General features: G+C 35.9%; 2 protein-coding genes and 1 pseudogene across 2 annotated transcripts in view; all 3 read right to left on the bottom strand.

Annotated features, from left to right (window-relative positions):
- The window catches only part of LOC125775363 (uncharacterized), a 727,609-nt gene that overhangs the window by 480,265 nt on the left and 228,938 nt on the right, over positions 1-18,406 (bottom strand). The gene's annotated exons all lie outside the window — the stretch shown is intronic.
- Positions 3,271-3,400, bottom strand: LOC125775956 (small nucleolar RNA U3; annotated as a pseudogene).
- LOC105223738 (small glutamine-rich tetratricopeptide repeat-containing protein beta) lies at positions 15,454-16,674 on the bottom strand. Its single transcript, XM_011201585.4, has one exon. The coding sequence runs from the start codon at positions 16,530-16,532 to the stop codon at positions 15,588-15,590; it is 945 nt and encodes a 314-aa protein (XP_011199887.1). The 5' UTR covers positions 16,533-16,674; the 3' UTR covers positions 15,454-15,587.

An 18,406-nucleotide genomic window follows, 5' to 3' on the forward strand; every position in this document is an offset into this window, starting at 1 on the left:
ATACATATACATAATATGTATATTAGGGTGGGTCAATTTGTATGGAGCAAAAAAAATGCACCAAGCGGTTATCAAAATCGTAAACTACGATGAATTCTAAGAAAATTTGCCCAAGAAACCATGGCTCTAAAATCAAAACGGAGCCTCCGGTTTTTAACGAGAAACTTTTCATTTTTTTTTTTTTTTTCAATAAATGAAATGGAAAATAGTAACAACTACTGGAGCCGAAAACATCAAGCTGTGACCGTACAGGTGCTGCTACACCTTCTCAGCAGCGTTCTTTTTGTGATGCATATCAAGTTGATCTTAAGATCTCTATATACTTGCAATTTTGAGAAAGTGCTCTACACAAATTTAAAACATTCAAAAATGTTATTGAATCTTTTAAGAAAACTAACAGTAGTGGTTATGTCTGGATTTGTTCGAAATGAAATTCCAACAGCTTTAGAAGCTGTATAGATAACGGTCTAATTTTGATGTTTAGATTAATGTTAAAAAAGTTTTTTATGAAATTGGCCATTAAATCATCAATACACAAGAAATGTAAAAGCTCATGGGTTTTGTAATTTTAAGAAATAAAACGTTGTGACCCTTAAATATAAATTAGATATTTATAAAATAATAGTATTTAGATCGGGTTTTAAAAAGCTTCGGTGATCGGACGAGAACCGATGTATTCAGCGTGGTATGGTCGTTGGCCGCTGTGGTCGGTGTGTGTATATGTTACCTATCCACCCATAAAAATTAAAATAATAATAAATAAAATTCAAACTTTAATAGCTTTCATCTTCCGCGAAATCGTATTGCAGTTAACAATATCATTTTATATCTATATATAAAGCAAAAACTTAACTGTTAAGGGCCAAACAAAATATAATATACTTCTAAAGTTCAGAATTAATTAGTTTTAAGGTCTTGTTTGCTGTCCATCCTAGATGTTGCGTTTCGACTTGCAACCGTGACTGCCATAACACCATCACGATTTTTTTCTATAGTTCGACGTGAAACGCTAGTCAGCAGTTGCACAAAGCGCTCGGTTCCTTGAATATGTGGAGGAATTTGTGGATCCGGAAGTGGAGGATTGTCAAATTTTATGTATTCAAGCAAATGGTCATAGGGTATGTTTGCAGTGAAGGGCGGCTCCGACAAAATGCTATTGTTATCTAAGTTTATCATCTCAACATAATCAGTGCAGTCAAAATTTATAGTTAGTTTTTTGTAAGCTCTTAATTTTGTTGGGTCGTAAAGTTTTTCACGATAGTACAAAATTTTTTTTAAAGCCCTCTGGCGCACTTCCTTTCTGGCATCAAAAAGCATTGTTAGTAGAACATTTTCTGAATGTGCAAAATATGAGTTATTTTGAACAACATTATTTACAATTTCGCGCAGATTTTGTGGTAAATATTGCGTTGAACAAATATATTTACATAAGAGTGAACTGCCATATATTACCGAGTTGTAATACTTAACATTAAAGTACATAGGTACGTAAACTTTCATGACAAACGTTGCTAAAATTCTTGAATTTTCGGATGGTGAATTTGTTGTGACATACAATCGCAGAAGTCTACTAGCTTTGGTTAACCAACGAGAGTGAACGATGGGTCCAGGTTTCACGTTGCCTAAATCTTCTGGACAGGAACCGTTATGAATCGCGTTGGCTATCCGATACAAGTACTTAACGTCCATTGAAAGAGTTTTTTCCTGTTCTGACGACAACGAAGGAGGCATATTCCCCAGCAAAATACGCTGAAAGTCGGGTACAACCTACAAAAAGAACAAGTTACTTATTTAGAACCAAAATGTGTACCAAATTTAGTCGAAATCGATAAAGAAGTTCCAGAGATTTACATATGCACTCAAAAGTGGGCGGTGACATGCCAAAATTTTGATATTGTCGAATTTCTGGCTGCAATACAACACCGAATACCAAACTCAAGATGTTTCCCTTCAACAGTTATTAAAATTTCCGATCTTTAGTGTTTTCAAAAATTACCGTTATATAGTAGGTGGGCGTGGTTATTATCCGATTTCGATCATTTTCCAGATATCTCTTAAGTAGGCATTGTGTAATATGTATACCAAATTTGAACGAAATCGGTGGGGTGGTTCCAGAGATATGCATATGAACTCATAAGTGGGCAGTGCCACGCCCCCTATAAAAAATTTCTGTACTGTCGAATTTTCTGCTTAAATACAACATCACATACCAAATTTGAGCAAATTAGCTTCGATAGCTACAAAACAAGCAAACAATCGACAGTGGAATAGGAATTGGATTTTTTTTTTTACAAAATACAATATACGAAATTTTCTCGCTAAAAACCGGAGGCTCGATTTTCATTTTAGACCCATGGTTTCTTGGGCAAATTTTCTTAGAATTCATCGTAGTTTACGATTTTGATAACCGCTTTGTCAAGAAAAAAATTGACCCACTCTAATGTATATACAGTACTTGTCCAATAAATTACGAACGAAGTAAAAAATAGTTCTAACTTTAATCATTAATAAAAACATAAATATTTGGCTAATTTAAAAAAAAAATTATTTTTTATATGCTATATACATTAAACTTAAATTATTATATTTTTGTATTGAATCATATTCAATATTTTGTCGCCATATATATATACATATATATATTTTTGTTTTTTTGCTCTCGTTCGTAATTTATTGGACAAGTACTGTACATATACATAATATTGCTGTGATAAATTTAATTTCTATTAGTAAGAAAAATATTAATTTGTATAGTATACGATGTTAAAAGCAAAAAATTAAAAATTTATTCTGTCCAGATTCGAACCTGGGACCTGTGTTAGCATCTTGACCTTCCAAGCGCTTACCACCAACACCACCATTGACAATTAGGTTGCGCTGACTTAAGTATGATTTGGTTATGAATGCAAGAAACATACGATGGTTCTAATAATTTTGTTTAAGTATACAAATATACATACTTTGTAGAACATTTGCTTTCGCAATAAATTTATCACAGCAATATACATATACATAATATGTATATACATATGCATAATATGTATATACATATACATAACATTGCTGTGATGCCCTGAGAAGTATAGTCTTAATAAATTTATTTTTAATTTTTTGCTTACTAATAGAAATTAAATTTATCACAGCAATATTATGTATATGTTTATGTATATTGCTGTGATAAATTTATTTTCTATTAGTAAGAAAAAAATATTTATTAGTATAGATTTCCAAAAGCACAGAAATGATTCTGTGAATTTATTCATTAAAATCGCCATTCAGAAGTCGTTTTATCCCTTGTAAGTGAGCGATTTTCTTAAATCTCACGCTCCCAGATAAAACGATATTCCTCGTCCTCGTGGGTCAATTTCAAAAACCACAGAAATGATTCTGTGTGATTCTGAAAGGCCAACGCAGAGTATTTCAATTAAAAGTCACACAAAATAGTTGAGAATTCGCAGAAAGGCAAACGAAAGAAAAAGAACTATAACTTCAATAATGCACAAGCATACAAACATACACATGCGCACACATGTGAATATGTCACCAACCAAAAATTGAAACATTGTTCTACAAAAACAACAACAGCATAAGCATGGCAACATTGTGTTGTGTTGTTCTGTCGGCCGAGCTGTGCCGAAAGAAAGGAACAAACGATCGCCGATTGTCACCGCTTCGCTTGCTGCTCGCACATCTTCGCAGACAAGGTTGCGTTACATTCATATGGATGGAGCGAGGTTGCGCAACTTTGCGTTACTTTTATATGGAAGGTTGCGCAACCAGAATCTATCGCAACCTTTTCCGGCGTCGTATAAGAAGTATAACTTCAATAAAACGTTTGTATGGGAAAAAGAAAAGGGCTGTTTTTAGGGGTTTTCCGGCAACTTTCGTAATTTTTTCTTACATAAGAACCTTCTCCTAATAATAACAAATACAACAAAAAAAATCAGCCAAATCGGTTCAGCCATTCAGGCGTGATGCCGTGACAACGAAAAGGGTTTCATTTTTATATATAAGATATCAGTTATATATTTTTTTTTCTGAATTTGTTGTGAATTTCTTATTGTTATTCATAACTAGTTCGTCCAATTGTTCCAGCTGTCCATTTCAAAATTGTTCCTAATTCATTTATACCCATTTTTTGTCTAAGTTGGTTTTGTTTCAATTGTTCTAAAAAAGTTTCTATTACCAAAATTTCAGATTCTGTTTCCAGTGTAATAAATCCTAGGATGTCATGTTTATGTTAGTTATTACTGTAAAAATTTCTATTTTCATCTGTTATTATAAATATATAATAAAAATTATTAATGTGAAATAAGTTCTCTCATTCCTCGTAAATAGAAACATCAACATAGAAACGTCGGGTATAGTCTATGACATCAACGGCTGATGAGGTGATCAGTGTCTTTAAAATTAAAATAATCATATTGGAAACTTATAAGTAATTATGATTTTATATTCTTTGTATTTATGAATAATTATATTTCTATTATTCATTACTATTTTATTCCCTCAGTTTTCCTTAATTTACTGTGTTTTATTTCTGGGTTTTAATTTGTTTCTTTCCCCTATTGCTTTTCCATAAATAATTTTGATTCTATGTTTATTGTGGAATGTTAGCGTCCCACATGTTGGACGAAAATTAGATTCTCTACCAAGGGAAAGATGTAAAAGAGCCACATCCGCCGACACGCGGACCCCAATGAAAGCGCACGTTATTTCTGTGATCAAGTTCTGACTCAATCTCTTCTTTCTTTCTTTAAGAACTTATATTTATACATTTTTAATTCTTAATCTTAAAGCGAGGCATAAAAGCTATTCTATTGTTTAACCGAACAAAAGTTTTATTATCTAAACAAAGTTATTGATTTCTTATTAATTTATTATGTAAACATTGGTTTAGGGTGAATTTCAATTTCGTTGCTGCATAAATGCAAAATATACATACTTATGTATGTATGTACGCGATGGGGATTTAAAACATTTAATTTTGGATACAGTTACATTTGAGTTTCAGTGAGGAGGGTGCCGTTAACTTGCGTATATCCCACATATATTTATCATATATCCCACAAATGTTTATATATAACATACAAAGATTATAACCAGAGAACGTATATTTATAGAGAAGGTCCAACAACGGACAAGCGTGTGAACTGCCAAAAGCTAACAAAATGCGATGAGCGTGTTTCACCACAGCTAGCTCAGAAGGAGAAATGTTAACAGTGGCACGTGAACAGAGCTGAGCATTTAATGAAAATTATGCTCAGAAATATACATTCTTATTAAAGACGTATGTTAGTCTTTTGGATATATGTAATTATGTATATACGTTTACATGCAATCATATAATTGATATGATTATCATTTTGCATATTTTTCTGAATGCATGCAAAGTGATAACATTCTAATAAAATTATGCTATTTTCAAAACTTCAAAACTATATTTGTAGTTAATGTGCGAATAAGAGTTATTTATTAAATATTTATAATGTTTGATAATATTATATAATTTCATATAAATATGTATGAATATGATTGTATATACATATGTATATACATATGTATATGAGATACTCTAAAACACTTAATATTATATATTACAACAATATTATATGTAAATCACATTTCATCAATTAAATTTTCATATGCATCTAGATATTAGCACATAGTTACATACATACTTATGTAGGTAGAATTCAAATTCAAATCGTAATATTATCATTTATCAGTAAAAAGTGTGCGCGCACTGCTCTATATGTACATACATATGCATATGTGTGCGACATTGCCGAGCAAATAATGTATATACACACCAACATACAAATATGCGTACACAAGTAAATATGTGCGTATGACATTCCCACACAAATAATGCATACACAACATATGTACATACTTATATGAATTCACATGTAGATATGTATACATATATGTCACCCGCATAAACTACAAATATTGTTCTACAACAACAACAATCGTCTCTATTAGCATCAGCATCGTCAGAAGTCAATATGGCAGCCAAATAGTCGATGCCCAAATTTGTAGAAAAATACGCAGCAACAATATTTTCATTCATGAACGCAAGCGCACTTTCAATATGCAAACTCGCTTCATTCATGAAAGTAGACACCATTACATCTCCCCGAGCAGGCCTTTGCCAACAAGCGTCTTTTCGCGACGATGGCAAAATCTAAAAATCATAAATTGAACATCTTTCTGATGCTTCTTCACAGAAAGAAGTGACAAAAGTGGCAACATAGGAGTTGTCGATTTATAATATTTGTCTAAAATATTTTTCCGTGACTCGCAAAAATCTGCGTCGATATGTATGCAAGCTCATACATATGCATGCATATTTACGTACGTTGGAAGGCAAAGCTGTTACAGCGGCAAGGGAAGCGGTAACAATCGGCGATCGTTTGTTAGTTTCTTTCGCGTCTCGTCGCGTCAGTGCTTCGACAGATTGATGTGCTGAACACATAGAACGCGACAGACTGCTAGCGCCATCATTGAAATACACACATTTTTAAGGACACAGTTATTTAGACAGCTGCACAACTACATAACTGTGTCCATATGAACGTGTATATTTTAATATTTGACAGATGTCGCCTGCAGTCTGCCCCGCTCAATGTGTTCAGCATTTGACTCTTTGACAAAACGCCTGTTTCGGCCATTGGTTGACCGTGAAAACAGAGATGCGAAAGATGCGTGCGACACTTGTTATTATGAATATATGTACATACATACATATATATGTGGCTCGCATTTGCTTTCGTAAACATACAAATGTGCCAAAGAAGTAATATACATATGTACATATGGAAATGATAACGAAATAATGCGAATGTGCATATTTCATGAAGGTCATCAATTTTCTTTGAAGAAATGAAGATCATTTTGCACATCTTCACTTTGAAATAGTCGATAGTTTATTTAAAAATTAAAAAATAAAAATAAAGAGAAATATAATTAAAATAATTTTCCTAATTTTTCCAATGGTTCAATGGTTCATATAATACAATAAAGCATGCATACTTATGTCACTCAGAGAATGCTTTTTTACCTTCTCTGTGTGACTTTGTATATTTTGTAAATTTTTCTACAAAGGTCTTGGTCTTTTAACATGTTATCAAAACTTTTAAAGACCTGACCTGTAAATAAATATGTATGTATGTATATATCTCATTAAACCTACATTAATTAAAGATTTACATGCATACATAGGTAACAATGCATGTATGAATTTATTATATATTTCCAAAGATTTTAAGGAATTCATCATGAAATATGTAGTTCAATTTGTACGTACATACATGCGTGTGTGCTTTGATATAAAATATATAGAAAATATACATACATACATATGTATGTATGTATATAAATTATATGCAGTCGTTTGCGCATTGTAAATATACGAATCTTTAAGCGTACATTTCTAAACATTGAAATTAACATATTTTTTCCCATTGGCTCTAACAACTACTCAGTTCTGTTATTGTCGTGCCCCTGATGTTAAGTGGTGAAACACGCTCATCCAAAACAGTAAATATCCCAAAAATGAAATATCCCTAAATTTGGCAACGCGGTGGACCTTCTCTGTAAATATACGTTCTCTGGTATAACTTGCTCTTTTTTATATAACATTAACTCATTACATATGTCTACCAATATATACAAATAAAATATGTATATTTACATACATATACAAGTTAACACATAATGCCCAATTTCCAGTTGGGTACGAATGTGGTGAGGCCAATACAACATCTTGCCTCATCAGCAGATTGTGTGGGCAATGACCGCCACTAAAGCAACGTTCTGGAGATTACGTAAACAATAACAACCACCAAGTCGGCGAGGCGGACGGACAGCAAGCCACACGCAAGTGAGCGTTTTTACATAAACAGTGTCAATAGCCGATTGCGTAAACAGTTGACCAGCGATCGTTGGTTGCACTATCACCAATTGGATAAACAATTGTATGAAGCAGAGTCAGCACGACGCAGACGTCAAAGCCGGCAGCGTCGACTGCTGAATATGCGTTCTTATGGCTTAATGGTTAAGTTAGGTTTTGGGCTAGGTTAGATTTAAGTTGAGCTTAAGCCGGAGCACACGGGGCCTGGCCAATAAAGTGTACTTGCAAACATACAACTAGTATAATTATTGCCGCGTCCGACGACCGGCTCATACAGTGATTACAGCATACATCCTTTAGTGGCGCCCAACGTGGGGCACGAAGAGGAAAATTAGCGATCAACAATCAACAACCCAGCCACAGAGCAACGGAATTATATGTATTTATTGAAAAATCATGTAAGTAAATGGCACAGCCAATCGTCATCATTTGTGAAATTAATAAAGAGCATTATATAAAGAGTGAAGTGATATTTTTTTATTTTTTATTTTTTTGGTGGCCGTTAACGATTGTGCCGCGTTTGAGTGAAAAAATACTTGTGTGTGTTAGTTTGTTCAGGGTCTAATGAGCCATCCCCCTCACGATAAAGAGCTTTACGATAACTCAGTGCAGGAATTGATAAACCATACTAGCAGGTTACGTGTGGCAGACGTAGTGGAAACAGAAACGGGTATGGACACAAGACAGGTACAAGTGGTGTTAGAAGCCGTATTGGCGGCACAGGCCGCTCAATGGAAAAAGGTTATTGATGAAAAAATTAGTGAAGTTAGGAACGAGATGAGTGCATTGAAGGTCACGACCCCTGAAGTAGAAAGCTACCCGAAAATTGCGATAGTGCAGGGAAAATCATGTAGTCAGACGTTAGACCTCGTCAAGTCATTGCCAGAGTTTGATGGTAAACAAGAGGAATATATTTCGTGGAGGCAGGCAACGATGGACGCCTACGAATTATTCGAACCTTATGAAGGCAGCGTAAAGCATTATGAGGCAGTAGGTATTATTCGGAATAAGATTAGGGGTTCAGCGAATAATATACTAGCCTCATTTAACACAGTTTTAAATTTTAAGGCCATTGTGGCACGATTAGATTTCACCTACGCTGACAAAACTCCAGTGCGCATTCTCCAACAAGAGTTAGATACCTTGCGTCATGGCGATTTGAGCTTGTCACAGTACTACGATGAGATAGAAAGGAAACTGACCCTCATAATAAATAAAACGCTTATGGCATATGATGCAGCTGCTGTAGCTGTCCTAAATGAAAAAATTTAGATGTGATGCCCTAAACACGTTAGTATCGGGTTTAAAAAAGACCCCTACACCAGGCTGTATTCCCAGCTAGACCAAAGGATCTACCAAGTGCCTTGGCACTAGCCCGCGAGGCCGAGTCGAGTCACGATAGGTACATGTTCGCGACAACTTACGCTAAAAATTTTCATGGTAGAGGCCCCCAACCTATGGACGTCGATCCTAGTTCGTTTAAATTTAGGCAACCAACGGAATACCAACAGGCACAAGCTGCCGGTATTCACAATGCTCCCGTTCAGGGAAATAAGAGACAGAATAATTCAGAGCGTATGACAGATTTTAGGCGTCAAACGATCAACAATTTGAATCATTCGGATGTTGATCAGGATTTCCAAGCATATGAGGTTGCTGCCGCAGCTGCAGTAGCAGAGGTAGACAATGAAAATGGGGTTGACTACGAAAGTGACTCTATTAATTTTTTAGAGGCCACTCCCGGCTACCGTTCCTTGAGCGGACGTTGGCTGGGAAAACACTAAGGTTTTTAATTGACACGGGGGCGGCAAAAAATTATGTCAAGCCCGTAAAGGAGCTTAAAGGCGTAAAGCCGGTAGACTCCCCGTTTAATGTGAACTCTATCCATGGGTCCAATAAAATCAAACAGAAATGCCTGATAAATATTTTCGGGGTAACATCCCCATTCTTTGTGTTGGATAGTCTAACACTGTTCGACGGAATCATAGGCCTTGACCTGCTAATGCAGGTGGGCGCGACTATTGATCTAGACGCAGGCAAAATAAATTATGGTACCATGTCAGAAGATCTGCAATATCATAAGTGCAGCAACGTTAACTTTACAAATGTCAACGACATACAGGTACCGAGTTCAGTGAAGGCAGAATTTAAAAAAAAAGATCCTGAAAAGGATTAAGGCATTCGCAGATTTTAACGAGCTGTTGCCATTTAACACTTCGGTTGTGGCCACGATCCGAACCTATTTATTCGAAGTTGTACCCTCACCCAATGGGAGTAGCAAATTTTGTCGAAAAGGAAATAAAAGAATTGCTACGCAATAAAATCATTAGACCGTCAAGGTCCCCTTACAATAACCCAACCTGGGACGAGTTAGGCAACAAAAACAAACGTCTGGTTATTGATTTTAGGAAGCTCAACGAGCGCACTAATGCCGATAAGTACCCAATGCCGAATATTTCAATGATTCTGGCAAATTTTGGGAAAGCCAAGTACTTTACGACTTTAGATTTAAAGTCAGGCTACCATCAGATTGTCCTCGCCGAGCAGGATCGCGAGAAAACGTCTTTTTCCGTTAACGGTGGGAAATATGAGTTTTGTCGATTGCCATTCGGTTTGAAGAATGCTGGAAGCATCTTCCAGAAGACGATCGACGACGTCTTACGCGAACAAATTGGCAAATCATGCTATGTTTACGTCGATGACGTCATAGTTTTTTCCGAAAATGAATCGGAACATGTCAAACATATAAATTGGGTCTTAGAAAAACTGTGTGAGGCCAACATGAAAGTGTCACGAGAAAAAACACATTTTTTTTAAAACAAGTGTGGAATATCTCGGTTTCATAGTAACAAGAGGTGGGGCAAAAACTGACCCCGCAAAGGTCAAAGCCGTTCAGGAATATCCTGAACCTAAGGATTTGTTCAGCCTTAGATCCTTTCTAGGGATAGCAAGTTATTACAGGTGTTTCATAAAAGATTTCCCCTCCATAGCAAGACCTCTAACTGAGATCCTAAAAGGTGAAAATGGCTTAGTAAGTAAACACAAGTCTAGAAGGGTACCCATTGATTTTAGTGAAGCGCAACGCAATGCATTCGAAAGATTAAGAAACATCCTAGCATTTGAAGATGTCATCTTAATGTATCCAGATTTTAAAAACCATTTGACCTAACGGCAGACGCCTCCGCTCACGGCATTGACGCAGTCCTCTCGCAGAATGGTAAACCAATTACAATGATTTCAAGAACGGTGAAAGATAGGGAAATGCATTATGCAACAAATGAAGGAGAATTACTGGCCATATTATGGGCTTTAGGGAAACTACAAAATTAACTCTACGGAACTAGGGACATCAACATCTATACAGACCACCAGCCTCTAACGTTTGCGGTTTCTGATAAGAACCCGAATGCAAAGATAAAAAGGTGGAAGGCATTCACAGACGAGCATAATGCTAAAATTCATTATAAACCTGGTAAGGAAAACTCTGTCGCAGATGCTCTCTCATGGCAGAACATAAATGCGTTGGAGAGCGAACTCAAATCTGACGCAGCGACAGTTCACAGTGAATTGTCACTGACCCACACGGTCGAAGCAACAGAAAAACCCATAAACTGCTTCAGGAATCAAATAGTTTTGGAGGAGTCGCGTTTCCCTCTGAAACGAAATTTTATACTCTTTGGCGGAAAAACCCGCCACGTTATTCACTTTATAGATAGGAACAGCCTCATTGACGAAGTAAAGGAGGTTATTAACCCCCTCGTGGTGAACGCGATTCACTGCGAGCTACCGGCGCTAGCCAGCATACAACACGAATTAGTAAGATGCTTCCTATCTACCAAATTCTGGTACTGCAAAAACATGGTGTCGGATATTACGAACAAGGATGAACAAAGGGAAATAGTCACTACTGAACACAATCGTGCTCATAGAGCTGCGCAAGAAAATGTGAAACAGATCCTCTGTGACTATTATTTTCCGAAAATGTCCAAATTGGCAAACGAAATTGTCACAAACTGCTAAATATGCACGAAAGCCAAATACGATCGACACCCTAGAAGGCAGGAACTCGGCGTTACGCCGATTCCATCGTACGCAGGTGAAATGCTGCACATAGATATTTTCTCCACAGACAAGAAGCATTTTTTAACTTGTGTTGATAAATTCTCTAAATTTGCAGTAGTTCAACCGATACCGTCGCGGACAATAACGGATGTAAAAATACCTATCCTCCATTGATTAATTTCTTCCCAGGAACAAAAACTATTTATTGTGATAATGAGGCGTCCTTCAACTCGGACACCATTGTGACTCTGTTGAAGAACCAATATGGGATTGATATAGTAAACGCTCCCCCTCTCCACAGTACTTCCAACGGACAGGTAGAGAAGTTTCACAGTACCTTGGTAGAAATTGCTAGGTGCCTTAAACTTGAAAGAAGAATAAGCGATACAATGGACCTGATCACTCAAGCTCCCATTGAATACAACCGAACAATACACTCGGTCACAAATAAGGAGCCTATTGAGGTAATATACGCCTCAACCGAAGAATTCCGAAAGGAAGTGAAAGGTAAAATTGAACAAGCACAACAGGCTCAGCTCGATAGAAATAACCCGTCAAGGCAGAACAGGGTCTTTGAAGTGGGGGAAAAGGTAATGGTAAAACTAATAGAAGGTTAGGGAACAAGTTAACCCCCCTGTGTGAGGAGAGGAGAGTAGAGGCAGATCTGGGGACAACAGTCCTAATAAATGGAAGGATAGTCCATAAGGACAACCTTAGATAAAGTACTTAGCCTTAGAAAATGACGACATTAATTTCTAATCACCTTATATTGCTTCTTTAGGTTTTCAATCACAATTTTTCTCACTTTCGGGATTGCGGCAGCCAAGTTAACGGATTACTCACACTCACATTACATACCGGTAGTGGACGGCGACGCACTAGTATGGAACGAATACAATTACCTGAGGCACTCAACTAATTTGACCGAGTTTATGCGCATGACAGACGAAACTGCCAACATGACGGACCTGTTCCCGCAGTCGCACATGCGAAAGTTGCTAGAGACTGTCAATGGACATGTTAGAACATTACTAGCCGCTATAAGCGTACATCATAGAATGGCAAGAAGCCTAGACTTTCTGAGTTCAGCCCTTAAATTTATCACAGGTACCCCAGACGCTGACGATTTCCACCAAATTAGAATGACAGAAGCCCAACTAATAGAATCCAACAATAGACAGGTAGTGATTAACACAAAGACACAGGAACAGATTAACGCACTAAGTAGTACGGTAAATGAACTCCTCAAAGAAGCGAAGAAAGAAAAAATCGATACGGCGCACCTTTTTGAAATTTTACTCACTCGAAATAGGATTATGATCACGGAAATTCAGAATATAATGCTCGCAATAACCCTTGCGAAAATAAAGGTAGTAAATCCAGCAATCATTGATGACGAGGGTTTGAAATCCATATTGGTTGGGCCAATCACAGATGTAGCAATCACTGAACTAATGGAAGTGTCAACCGTTAAAGTTATTCAGCACTATGATGTAATTCATTTTATAATCAAATATCCTAGAATTAAGTTTTTGTGTAGGAAAATTTTGATTTTTCCAGTGGTACACAACGGCGTCGTGCTGCAAATCAACGAAAACACAGTGGTCGAGTGCAAGAGCGGAATTTTGGCGGTCAACAACTGTGAAGCAACAACAACTTCAACGTTCTGCAGATTAACTACAAATACAACATGCGCTCTGCAACTTCACACCGGTGGCACAGCACATTGTAACACGCAACCGAGTCACCTTAACGCTAGCACCATAGTTGACGATGGAGTCATAATCATTGACAGCCCAACCAGAATCGCCATTGATGAAACACCTGAGAAAAATGTAAGTGGCACGTATCTCGTCACTTTCGAGGACCATGTGTTCCTGAACGGCACTAAGTACGTTAACAGAATGAGCAGGCTGGAAAAGGCTCCAGGTATTGCTGCTTCACCCCTGCTGAACATCACTGGCCATGAGACAACAATCAACAATCAAAATCAACAAACCATTGACGAAATTAAAGAACTAACGACCGTCACGAGCCGGACACTTGCTTTCATCCTGGGTCTGGGAGTAGCTGCGTTGATCAGTTGCTTCGCTTTCCTCTGGCAGTACAAGAAGAAAACACGAGCATTACACGAGATCAAATTGGTAGTGAAAGATATGGCAACGAACGAGGACGATTGTGTTTCGAAGAGGGGAGTAGTTAACACATAGTGCCCAATTTCCAGTTGGGTACGAATGTGGTGAGGCCAATACAACATCTTGCCTCATCAGCAGATTGTGTGGGCGAAGACCGCCACTAAAGCAACGACATATCAGATTACATAAACAATAACAACCACCAAGGCGGCGAGGCGGACGGACAGCAAGCCACAGTGTCAATAGCCGATTGCGTAAACAGTTGACCAGCGATCGTTGCTTGCACTATCACCAATTGGATAAACAATTGTATGGAGCAGAGTCAGCACGACGCAGACGTCAAAGCCGGCAGTGTCGACTACTGGATATGCGTTCTTAGGGCTAGTTTAGATTTAAGTTGAGCTTAAGCCGGAGTACACGTTCCTGGCCAATAAAGAGTACTTGCAAACGTATAAATTGTATAATTATTGCCGCGTCCATCGACCGGCTCATACAGTGATTACAGCGTACATCTTTCACTTGTATTATAATATTATCACACGATTTTAATTATGTTTTTATTAAATATAAATCACATATTATTCATATATGTATAATACGTATATGGAAAGTGTTCTCATATTCAATTTTAGCTTGAAAAATCTTGTTTATAGTTTTTTTATAGTTAATAAAGAAAAAAGAATCACTCGAAAGTACAAACAAAGAAAATGTTGTGGAACGCTAAAAAAAATCCTTCACTTTTGGTTTTGGTGTGGCAAAGCTGGTTTTACTAGTAAATGTAAAAACTAAACTTTTCAGCGATAAATTTGATAAGTGATTTTTAAATTACTAAATTTAGCTGAAAAATTACAAAATAAATGTGAGCTTATTTCAACGCTTAGAGTGTATATTTGAATATATAGAGTAAAAACCGTGAAAAAACTGAGTGAAACGCAGGAAAATTTTAAACGTAAATATTTTAAAAAATGTTAGTTATTTTTATATTATTTTTGGATATTCCGCCCCTAGAGAAGCTCCCCTATCCGTACGTACCCCATTTATACGGAAATTCGGGTTTTTTACCCCTACATCAAAGTAATCGGAATCGTGCCCCACTTTTAACCCTGAAATCGTGGGATGGTATGTTAAAGTTTCCCCGAAATCGGTCCAGCAGTTTCTGAAATTAATATAAAACTTCATATAAAACTACATATAAAACTTCTTTCTACTTTACATACATAATTTTTGACCAGAAGATCGGAATTAGTGATATTAGTGATAGGAGACGAATGTCTACACTATCTCCGTTCTCCATATTTATTATGGCTCATACACTATTATTACATAAAAGACAATAAGTTTTTTTTTTAATTTTAAATTTTTAATACGACATAAATTCACCATATCATATTCAACCATATCATATTAATAATATAACCTGGGCAATCCGTATTCCAACACGTCATCCACATTCTTCTATCTGCAATCGGCTTTTATATAGCAGGTGGATGGGAATCCGTGTTTGAACTTGGTCTGTCATTCGACCTACCTTCTCCTTGAGACGACATTTGGCTAGCGATTGATTGAAAAAGTTGTAACATACTATTGGGAAGTAAAGGGGAGACCATCGGACCATTACTATTTGCTGGTATCCCCGAACATAGTTGTTGTACTGCATTTCTTACAACTGGATCTTGGCTCAAAGCCTGCAATTGTCCCAAGTCTATTTCAGCATCATTAACTAAGTTCCGAATTGCTTGCGAAGATAGCATAGAATTAATACTATCTGATATCTGAGGAATTGAATCACGTAATTGAGCGGCGTCGCGAGCTACTTCCAAATTGTTACGATAATCCTGATTTTCCGGTTCCAATTCAATTGCCATTTCATAAGCTTGTTGTGACTCCGAAAATTTTTTCAGATTAGAGTAAGCTATACCAAGCCTTCCATAAGCTTTGCCATATGTAGGTTTATATAATAATGCTGTCTTACAATCTGTGACAGCATTTTCATTATAATTTAAACGTATATATGCAGCTGCACGATTACAGTAATAAATGGCATTCCTTGGATCAAAGCTTATGGCACGATTATACTGCAAAAGAGCTTCATTATATTTTCCTTCTTTCATGAGTCGATTACCTTCATTTTTGAATGACTCGGCCATTTGTGTTGCTTTTGGATTCCGATCAATAAATAGAGTTTGAAATATCTCAAACAAATCAATACTACTTTTTCGTTCATGTTCACTTTGGTTTTCCGAAGCTAGCGAGGATTGCAATGCCACCTCGTCGGATATATCAAACGCGGTTTGAAGACATTGAACTGCAACATCAACACTTTCTCTACAATCTGAAGACAAATTTTGAGAAGTGTTCGGGTGTTTCAAAAAATTAATAAACGTCTGCACAAATTCCTTTTGAACTGCATCAACCATTTTGAAGATTTGTAATTCGCCAATATTTATAGATATGGAAGGATAAAAGTAATCGATATTAATCGGTTAAACTACGTTATTAGATATTTCTGTTTCTATTGCTTTAAAGAGTTTCATAAGGGTCGATTGAGACTTCTAAACATTGTATAACCCTACAAGTGACAAAAAAAATCGTCTGTTTTCCAAGAATTTTTCACAGCTGAGATCACCTGATCGAAATCTGCCTTCTTTAAGCACAGAGATGTAATTAAACGAATGTAGTAGATCAACTTTTTTTTGAAAAAGTATTTGTAACGGAAAACATTAATGAAAACTTTCAAGAATATTTTTGAAACAAAAGTTTATTGGATATTTACTGCTCTTCCTTACCACCTCTGAGGTTGCAATGTAGGCGCGCTACCGGTCTTTTTTGGGTGTTCGGTTCCTAGGAGGCCTATTTTCACACTTTTTATATATTATATACAGTTTTAAATCAATCTACTTATTATAAAAAAAAATGACTAGACAGAAATAAATATATAAAGTCAGGTACAATTCATGAATATTAATTACATTAAAAATATAACATTGACAATATATGTCAAAACAATCAACTGGAAACTATTTAAACAAAAACCAAAATAAATTTAAAAAAATCAGGTACAATTCCATTGTAAACATTAACAATACAAGTCATAACAATCGGCTTGTGTTAATTTTAACAAAAACAAAAATTAGTATAAAAATCAGGTACAATTCAGGAACAACAACAATAATATTAAAAACAATCTACTAAGTAATAAATAATATTTAAAAAATATTCTAAATCACCCACAGCGAAATACTTATTAAAAACCCTATCAAAGGAATAGTGGTGGAAAGAAGGATCCTATACCTGGTACACGAAACCACTTAAAAAACAAAAAAATATTGATAATAAGCGTACTAACCTAATCGCTAAATTTCTCATTTCAAAATCACGGATCAAGGTAACTATGGAAATGCGGCCTTCGACAGATAAACTTTTTGACAAATATAAAATAATTCAGACTGACAGACATATATACATATAAAATTTATTTTTTTTATAAAATTGTAAACATTTAATAATACATTGATACAATAATTAATATTTTGGACAAAACTGATAAAATTTAATATTTAGGAATTTAAATAATCGAAAAATATTTGAATATTTTATAAAAATATTGTTAAAGTTATAAATTTTAAAACCTAACACGGCAACACACTATAGCAGATTTGAGGCATTTGAACGTTTTAGTAGTAGAATATTTGGGAGCAACCCGAAGCAAGTGCCTAATTTGTAGTAGAATATTTAGGGGCAACCTGTATCAAGTGCCTAATTTGTAGTAGATTTTTGCGTATGTGTTAGTGAAGAATGAAGGATTGGTTTCTTGTAGGTTTATACAATGCTTCTAAAGCTAAACTCTTTTGTACGTGCGATGGTTCATCCGATCCTTCCTCCTTGAAGTGTAGTTTCCAGCTCTCAAGAAATGTAAAATCTTCATATAAAAACGGTCAAAAAATGGTCAAGAAAATTTCCCGCGTTTTTCCTTTATTTCAAAATACTATATGGCTCAATTCTGATTTCTTTGACGCCACGATTTGATGGTACCGTTGGAAAAAGGAAGTCCTCCTGACTAAAAAATCTAGGATTATAGGTACCGCAAACGCTTAGTTTACGTGATATTCGGCCTTAAAGTTCAAAAATTCGCAAAATTCGAACATTTCAAGAAGCTATTTGACCACATTAAACACACTTTATTCACATTTTTCACTTCAAATTAATTAAATTACACTATAAACTTTTAAATAAATCCACATTTTACACTTTTCGCAGGTTGTTTACCTAAAAAATCGTTATTTTAAAAATT

Source organism: Bactrocera dorsalis, chromosome 1 (assembly GCF_023373825.1).
Source record: "Bactrocera dorsalis isolate Fly_Bdor chromosome 1, ASM2337382v1, whole genome shotgun sequence".
Classification (NCBI taxonomy): domain Eukaryota; kingdom Metazoa; phylum Arthropoda; class Insecta; order Diptera; family Tephritidae; genus Bactrocera; species Bactrocera dorsalis.

What these genes read in the sequence shown, in the direction of transcription:
- LOC105223738 (XM_011201585.4), bottom strand. Translation starts at nt 16,532, where the DNA reads ATGGTTGATGCAGTTCAAAAGGAATTTGTGCAGACGTTTATTAATTTT.